The following is an 8,345-nucleotide window of genomic DNA, read 5'->3' as shown; positions in this document are numbered from 1 at the left end:
TATATATATATATATATGTTCCTTCACATAATAATTAACAAAATTAGAGTAAATTGTGGTTTTGTCAGTTTCACTTTTCACCCCCACAATCTTACAATTACAAGATGGCACCAGGGTTTGCAAAAACATCCAGACTTATCCCTTAGCAACCATTTTTTCGTTTTTTTTATCGGAACTTTTACTTTATTACTCGATAAAAAAACATAAGAAGCAAACCAAAGTTCTTTAATGGCAAAAGATCGATAAAAGAACAAATATATAACTCATGTAACAAAGTTTTTAATGACCGTTAGACAAAGAAATCAAATACGAACGTTTATACAAACCATGATTTATAATTTCATAACTGTAGGAACGAAACATGTTATCTTCAATAAGGGACCAAAACAAGATATTACTTTTATTTGTCGTGCCATAATCAATTTACATAAAAGAAGATAATACTAATAGAGATTAATTAATGGATGGATTTCACCCTTTCCAAGTTCTAAAATCTTGAAAAACTGGTTGGACAAAAACAAAATACACCCTAAATTGGCTTTTGCCATATATCTAAACTACAGTTAACCAAAAGAAATGGATTATGACCAAAATGGCCCTACACCACATACCACAATCACATGCAATATTAATACCTCCTCTGCTTGTAAGATCTGCAGTTGATCCCCCTCCTCCTGTTCCTGTTCCTTTTCCCTCTCCACTCTTCCCTTCCAAACTGCATTTTCAATTCAAACTCATTTTCAAATATCCATTCTATTTCTATGCATTCTTTCTTCAACCATAAGATAACAGTCAGAAAAATCCATTTTTTTTTAATTCGTGCGGATTATAAGTATAACCATTCTATTGCTTTGCATTCTTTCAGGCTACAAATATTGTTTTTCGGGCATTCTTGCATATTACAGATATGGTTAGAAAGGGTACTTGAAAATTTATAAGATATGTATGTACATCGGCTTAATCATTTGAGATCTCCAAAATTTATGAGATTCATCAGAACTTCTACCTTGAGATTTTGTTTCACGTAATTTTTTCCATCTAGGTATAATATTTAACTTAATCACTATATTAAATTATGGCCATAGCACATGATACCTTGATTCTCAGATATGTCACGGTTTAGAAAGTTCTCAACTGTATTCCATTGATTAGGAACCAAAAGACCATCCATCCATAACGCATCACGTGACATATTCATTATGAAATGTTTTATTCATGATGAATAATACTTTCATATTAATAAAAAAGAGGAACTCAATGTGATTTTATGAGTTCCTAATCAATTTTGTTTTCCCAAAGCAACTTCTCTATATATGTATGTATGTATATATACACACACACCCAAACCTTAACCTAATTTCATATTTACTAGCATACCCTTTGATCCAACCATTGTAGTTGATAAATACTATAGTTATTTCCATGCATTCTTGGTGATTAGAGTGTTCAATTTTTTCAAATTGGATTCGATGCTATAAATGGTATTGTAAATTAAAACCAAAAATAACGTACCTTGATGGGAATTTGCAATGGGTATGACCTGAAAAATCAAATTAATTCTTATTAAAATTAAATTCAAGTAGAAATTTGAAAAAATTAAATTTCTTTGGGAGAAGAAAGAAGGGAAAGCATACTTGGGTCAAGGGAAGTGAGGGCAGCGGTATTGGCAAAATTGCAGGTATCTTCCGACATTCCGTTCTTGGTACAGTAATCGTTGAACGCATACGACGCCGTTCTCCTGATGTCTGCCGGATCGTAGCAGGGTCCACCCTGTTGGATGAGTGTACAATCCGCTCCACCGGTCCCACACGCCCAATCGATTGCAGATTGAAGGGCGGAGTCGTCGGCGTTGTTCTTGGCCACACACCAGAGTTTGATTGAAACGCCGGGCGGCTGTTGTTGGCGGAGAGTAGTGAGTGGTGGGGAGGATGCGGCGGAGTAGAGGGGTATTGCGGTGGCGATGAGGAGGAAGAGGCGAAGAGAACGAGAAAGTTCAAGAGCCATGGTTGGTTGGAGTAAAGATTCGAAGAAGTGTTAGAAGAGTGATTGAGGGTTTGTTTTTTTACAGGGAATATGACCGTTGGGTTACAGAAAGAGATAGATCGTCTGTGCAATGTAACCGCTGTTATCTATGTCGTCTGTTGGTTTCTACCGTCACATGACAATACATTATCTATATCTATATGTGTATCTATATATATATATATATCTCACTCTATCTCTCTCTCTCTCTCTCTCTTTATATATATATATATATGAGAGAGAGAGGGGGTTCAAAAGAGAATCTTGAGAAAGGATAATGAGAAAACCCCGTTGGATCTAAAAAATAAATGATTCAGATTTGAATATAACCATCCCGATATTCGTCCTAATCCTACGTGAACTTGAACCTACTTTTAAATGAGATATACTGTTTATAGTAAACGTAAAGATAATTTATAACTTTTTTGACCATTTGTTAAGAATAATGTGGCGGGAAGATTATCGAAGAAAGCCACAAACCGGAACGTGCGAATGGCGTAAACGGGTGAAATGACAAGAATTTCATCAAGCACAAAACACATGAACACAAAAACACCTGAAAATTATGCAACTACTTTCCTAGAAGCTACTAAGATATGGAAACATTAAAGCAGATCAAATTTACCATCAACAATGGCCAGCAGAAAAGCTTGGTTTGCCCTTTTGGGATGTATGCTGTGTAGCATGGTCCGACAAGCAACATCTCACGAGCCTGAACCACCAGGATATGACTCGACCCATATGCGGCACAGGTACCAGGAGTGGCTGCAAAAACATGGGAGAACATACCAAAGTAGAAAAGAATGGGAAGTGAGATACAGTATTTACAAATCTAATCTCGAGTATATCGACTATATCAATTCGCAGAATGCTTCCTACAAGCTCGTGGACAACAAATACGCTGACATGACCAACAAGGAATTTCACGCTATTTACTTGGGTTATAAAAGTTACGAATATTCGGGTTTGGCCAAGCCCATCAACATCACACAGGATTTGCCAGAGAATGTAGATTGGCGAGAGAAAGGCGTTGTGACTCAAGTCAAAGATCAAGGCCGATGTGGTACAAAATCCGTACATTTAAGCAGACAGGACAGGAATGGACGGGACGGGCAAGGGTGAGGGAGATGGGTGAAAGAATTATGCAAGGTTTTAGGGTTTTAGTTTCACATGGGTAGTTTAGTAATTTATCAATCTTGTTCCATTTCAAACATTTTTGTCCCACTCGGTCCTTAACTATCCCAGTCTTAAAGATGCACCGAACATGAAAAAACAAGTTTTTGTCCTGTACCGTGTACCAAAAATTTATGCTTTTTGGAGCACCAATGTCATAATGCCATGCCTTTCAATTACAGGAGCTTGTTGGGCATTCTCTGCTGTAGCAGCAATTGAAGGCATCAACAAAATAAAAGGAGGCAATTTGACGACTCTATCAGAACAAATGCTGGTCGATTGTGATGTCAACAACGGAAACGAAGGATGTCGTGGAGGTCTCATGGAGACAGCATACAAGTTTATCATAAAGAACGGTGGGATCACGACAGAGGATGATTACCCCTATGTAGGCAGAGACGATGAATGCAACAAATCAAAAGCTAAAGAACATGTAGTTGCATTAAAAGGATACGAAAGGGTACCTGCTGATGACGAGAAGAGTCTGCAAGCTGCAGTGGCCAAGCAACCCACATCGGTTGCAATTGATGCTGGCTTTCTATTTCAGGTCTACTCCAGTGGGGTTTTCTCGGGTTACTGTGGAACCAACTTGAATCATGGTGTAACCGTGGTTGGCTATGGAGAACAACATGGAAGGAAGTACTGGATTGTTAAGAATTCATGGGGCAGTGACTGGGGTGAAGATGGTTATGTGAGAATCGAACGTGGAACTAGAGATTTGAGAGGTAAGTGTGGTATTGCAATGCAAGGTAGTTACCCTGTCCTGTCTTAGTGTCATCTTGTAACCATGATCAGTCTTTATCTATCTAAATAAACCAAACAAACTCGCTATATCCTTACCTCTATCCATGGGGCAGACACACTGTTTCTTTGAAGACCCATTGGCTTGTGAAAAAGATTTTTGTGATTTTTTTCTTTTGAAAAGCTAAAGAAATGCTAAAAATGAGTAGTAACTTATTATAAATCGGTACCTGAAGTTTCATTCATTCAGACTCCAAAATTAAGTTGGAAACCATACTATGATTACATTAGATGACCCTGCGGCAGCAAATAAACAGGATGATGCCATGACATGATGACGATGAAGATGATGATGATGATATAAGTTATAATCAAATAGCAACAAATTTGGCAAAGGAGAAGCAAAACCTACAAAGTGTCTATACAATTAAGAACGGAGAGAAAAAGATAAAGTGAGAAAACCAACATTTTAGCAAGAAAATGAGTGTACCCCAGATTACCCTAACTCCCAATTCTTGTTGGAAACTAATATTGATGCAAAGTTAGCTGCTAATAATGGAATGATGATGTATCTATGAAACTTGAGTAAATAAAACACTACTTCACATGATTCGATCACCATTTAAGATAGGGTGATGGTGTACTTTGCAACATACAAGAGGATAAGTAAAGCTATCATGAAACTATGCAAATATTACTCAACCCCAGCATTATCTACTTAAACACAAGAAAGTGACCACAAAATGGTCAAAAGATTTTCTGAAGCTTGTCAAGGCCAAATAAATTTATGTTCTTTCTGTAGAAATTTCTGAAAATATTGTGGAACGCTAAGACGTCAGTTCTGTGAACTTCTTCCTAAGAATATGGGCAAGCTCCAATTCACCAGCATCAGCCAATCCTTCAAATACCTTGTGTCTCACCTTTATATATGGTATAAATCCTCTGTTTGTCATTTGCATAACAACTTTCCCTGCTAAAACAAACAAACTGGATTCTAAACACATCTCAACAACCAACTCATAGCTCTCAAAGCCGATATGTATATTCGTTTCTTCTAGAAAATTTATCAGCTCAACTGCTTTATGAGCATCTTTGTTTGCCCGCATTGCTTTTAGGACCTTTACCACCATCTCTTTCCTGGGGGATAATCTGAACTTAGATACCATCTCCCTCATTAGTTCTTCAATGTATTTTGTCTTTCTAAGGTCACAAAGTGGACCAATGACCGAGCCGAAACTGTCCAAATCAGGAACACATCCAGCCCTACCCATTCCACGCAATACCTGAACTCCTTCCTCATACTGATCAACCTTGCATAGTGATGAAATAAGGTAGTTGCAAATGCCATTGTCAGGCCGATACCCAATTGTTTGCATTTGCAACAGCATGCTAGAAACAGCCTGATCAGATTGCATTCTTTGATGCAGCCAGACAGTGGAGAGAAGTAGGTGAGTTTGAGGAACAGGGGCACAGCCTGACCGAAGGGTGCGTTGGAGAATTGCAAGTGAAAGTGGAAGAGGATTAGCAGTTTGCAGGGTGAAAGAGAGGAGGTAGGCATAGGCAACTTGAGGGCGAGAACGAGGCCTTAGAGGAACAAAACCTTGCAGAACCTCATCAATTATTTTGGTTCTATGGTCTTGTTGAAAGTTTGAGAGGAATGAGAAAGGATTGGAGGTTCGACAAGTTTCCTTTGAGGCACTGAGAAGGTCAGCAATTTGCTGGTAATTTTTTGCTTCAATGGCAGCTTTAACAGATTGTTGAAGCAACAGTTGTGATGAAACTGAGTGGATGGGGGAAGAAAAATAAATAGAAGGGCAAGAAAAGGAACAGAGTGGTTTACATAGCTTTGCCACTGCAATTGCCATAGCTTGATGATTATAGCATCATGTGCTTTATGCAATGTTTACCCTGCGGATAACAAGGAACTAAACAAGGTAAGATAACATACTTGCATGCTTCCAATTCACCAATTCACTTTTGGTATTGGTATTGTGCCATTGCATCAGATTTTTGCAATAAAAATTTGCTAAAGAATATCAATGTAGATAAAGTAGCATCTCTAATAAAACTTATTCATGTTCGTTGTTTCATAGAAAGATAAGTACATAAATTTCTGAATATATTTAACCTATTGCACTTCTCTATGTAAATAGAATGTGTGTCATTGGAAATGAAGGTAGAGATCGTTTTTGACTTCATCAATAGGCTTACTTGATTTTTGACAATCACCAAAGACAAAAGAAAACACACTTGATCTTAAAACTGTTTGTGAGATCCTGTAACCAGAATTCTATTTTCCATGGCCTTTTTTGCTGTTGTTTTGGTCTCTTTTGACCTGCATCTGTGTCATGCTCAACTATGTAGCGTATATAAGTCCTGAACGATCCCATTTACTAGGTCTTAGTTCTGTGATAGTCTAGTAACATTATCAATTCAAATGAGAGACAATATAATTTGTTTTAATGATCATAGTTAACTGTTTGTAAAAGTTACCCTGATATCACCTTTTCATAATTTCTACCAAGTCTCATCGTTTAGTTGGTCCCCGTTACCCTGGATAAGGTCCTAATGAATTGATTGATTTGTTGTATATTAAAGCCTTTGGTACTGCTGCATATTGTAAAACAAATGTTCCTAATTGGGTGCTGTTATTTAACTTGGTTGTGTTAGTTGGGATTACATTGTTGATACAACTCATAATCTTCTTGAACTAGTGGAGAAGAATGCACAGCTTTCAGTGGATAATTCAAATCCAATAAAAGTAGATGACAAGAACCTAAAGTTTAATGTACATTTATGATTATCCTCTTTTAGTTTGTTTATAATTATGGGTTAGGATCATAATTTTTCAAGTTCAAATGGTTTTTTACTCTATATGTTTGATTTGTTAAGTTTATATCTATTATGATCATCTGGTTTTACTTTTTATATGAAAAAGAAGTATCAGACAAGTCAGGCATTCTAGCGAACACTTGGCGTACATAACCAATGAAGTCTGAAAAGCTATAATTATAGTCGTATATCTTTCATCAACGACAACAGTGTAGACAAAACAGAAAGAGGATTGAGCACGAAGAACGACAGAATCAAAATCCCAGTTCATATGGTAAGCAAAAAACAAAGAAGAGAGCGAAATTTCCATAACCAAAACAAATAACTTCTGTTCACAGAAACTAAACAACATATACATCAAAGCATATTAGAAACAATACGAAATCATAGAAACTGAAAACAGATAAATGAAACCGCATCTTCATACCTCAAATCGCACATGGAGAGGGAGAGTGACGAGAACAGAGCTCGAGTTCTTACTCTGATTATGCTGTAATTTAAAAAAAGCAGTATAAAATCTTAAAAAAAGGGCTAGCAAACACTTATCAGTAAATTTTACTTACCGGGTAATATTTTGGTTCATTAAAACGATATCGTATTCAATAATTTACCCGGTAAGCGTTTCACATGGAAAGAGTCGTTCCACTCACTTACCGGATAAGATTCTTAATCTTTGTCTTGCTCTTATCGGATAAAATTTTTGATCCTTACCATATTCATCCAATGAGATAGTGTAACTTGGTAATCGTTTACCCAGATAAATATTTAATAAACGACACCTTAGTTTTAGGGTTCGAATTCGGATATTTTCATCTAACATAGATGTTAGAAATGCTCTAAGATTCTCAAATCGATAAAAATAACTTGGTCTTATTTTAGTTTTTGCTTTTTGTGAAACAAATTTTCAAATCCTATATTTAAGGATGTGTAAAAATTTTGTAAACGAAAAAAGTTACAGTTACCCGCATAACAGTGTTGATGTGTTAATTTTTCGTACAAAAAGATGCATCGACATGGCTTTTTATTTGCTTTTAAAATGGTTAACTTTGTATGTTCTTTCTATTTATAGCGTTCGTATTTGCGGCGGTGGTCAACAGTAGAACTAAGGGTGCAGGTGGTCGAACTAAGGGTGATGGTGGCCGCCGACCACCATGGTAAAATAACGAATGTTGAATGATATTAAAGAGGATCAACTTTTTAATGTCACGGCATAATAAATCAAAGTGAAGTCTAATCACAAGGGTGGTGTCTGATTGGTTTGAGCTTAGCTTCAAAGGTCAAAAGAACCAGTAGGTCTCAGGTTCAAATCCAAACATGGACGGACCTAGTATAGGGCATACGATGGCACGTGCCACCGTATTATTCCTCTGTCGAAAGGTAAAAAAATTTAGGTTTGTGAAAGGTACAACCATATTAATTTGTTATGTGTCACCATATGTATTTTGAAACTATAATGAGAAAGTTTTATTTGATAGAGTTGGTTTTTAAGGCTTTTATTTCACCTCAGACCCAAGTTCGAATCATGTTAGTGTCATTTTTTTAGTCAAATGATGTCACTGTTTGTAAAAAAAAATTGT

General features: G+C 36.6%; 3 protein-coding genes across 3 annotated transcripts; 1 reads left to right on the top strand and 2 right to left on the bottom strand.

The window, feature by feature from the left end:
• Window positions 1–387: 387 nt before the first annotated feature.
• LOC112523438 (PLASMODESMATA CALLOSE-BINDING PROTEIN 5-like) lies at window positions 388–2,137 on the bottom strand. Its single transcript, XM_025133034.1, has 3 exons — window positions 1,635–2,137; window positions 1,513–1,540; window positions 388–715 (listed from the first exon to the last, which is right to left on the bottom strand). The coding sequence occupies exons 1-3, from the start codon at window positions 2,002–2,004 to the stop codon at window positions 553–555; spliced, it is 561 nt and encodes a 186-aa protein (XP_024988802.1). The 5' UTR covers window positions 2,005–2,137; the 3' UTR covers window positions 388–552.
• Window positions 2,138–2,655: 518 nt separating this feature from the next.
• On the top strand, window positions 2,656–4,539 carry LOC112522818 (zingipain-2). Its single transcript, XM_025132131.1, has 2 exons — window positions 2,656–3,085; window positions 3,378–4,539. Exons 1-2 carry the CDS (start codon window positions 2,656–2,658, stop codon window positions 3,965–3,967), a joined length of 1,020 nt encoding a protein of 339 aa, XP_024987899.1. The 3' UTR covers window positions 3,968–4,539.
• Window positions 4,540–4,630: 91 nt separating this feature from the next.
• On the bottom strand, window positions 4,631–7,262 carry LOC112522959 (pentatricopeptide repeat-containing protein At1g06270). The gene is made up of 2 exons (XM_025132328.1): window positions 7,196–7,262; window positions 4,631–5,844 (listed from the first exon to the last, which is right to left on the bottom strand). The coding sequence occupies exon 2, from the start codon at window positions 5,799–5,801 to the stop codon at window positions 4,764–4,766; it is 1,038 nt and encodes a 345-aa protein (XP_024988096.1). The 5' UTR covers window positions 5,802–5,844; window positions 7,196–7,262; the 3' UTR covers window positions 4,631–4,763.
• Window positions 7,263–8,345: the final 1,083 nt, after the last annotated feature.

The sequence above is a fragment of the Cynara cardunculus genome, assembly GCF_001531365.2.
Source record: "Cynara cardunculus var. scolymus isolate 2C chromosome LG 12, CcrdV1, whole genome shotgun sequence".
Lineage (NCBI taxonomy): Eukaryota > Viridiplantae > Streptophyta > Magnoliopsida > Asterales > Asteraceae > Cynara > Cynara cardunculus.
This window is presented reverse-complemented; position numbering and strand designations above follow the sequence as displayed.

Bases quoted from the DNA above. Each gene is read 5' to 3' on its own strand.
- LOC112522818 (XM_025132131.1), top strand. From the start codon at position 2,656: ATGGCCAGCAGAAAAGCTTGGTTTGCCCTTTTGGGATGTATGCTGTGT. The intron at 3,086-3,377 runs GTACAAAATCCG...TTTCAATTACAG, and splicing joins CAAAGATCAAGGCCGATGTG to GAGCTTGTTGGGCATTCTCT.
- LOC112523438 (XM_025133034.1), bottom strand. From the start codon at position 2,004: ATGGCTCTTGAACTTTCTCGTTCTCTTCGCCTCTTCCTCCTCATCGCC. The intron at 1,541-1,634 runs GTATGCTTTCCC...TTGATTTTTCAG, and splicing joins CCTCACTTCCCTTGACCCAA to GTCATACCCATTGCAAATTC. The intron at 716-1,512 runs GTACGTTATTTT...TTGAAAATGCAG, and splicing joins CATTGCAAATTCCCATCAAG to TTTGGAAGGGAAGAGTGGAG.
- LOC112522959 (XM_025132328.1), bottom strand. From the start codon at position 5,801: ATGGCAATTGCAGTGGCAAAGCTATGTAAACCACTCTGTTCCTTTTCT.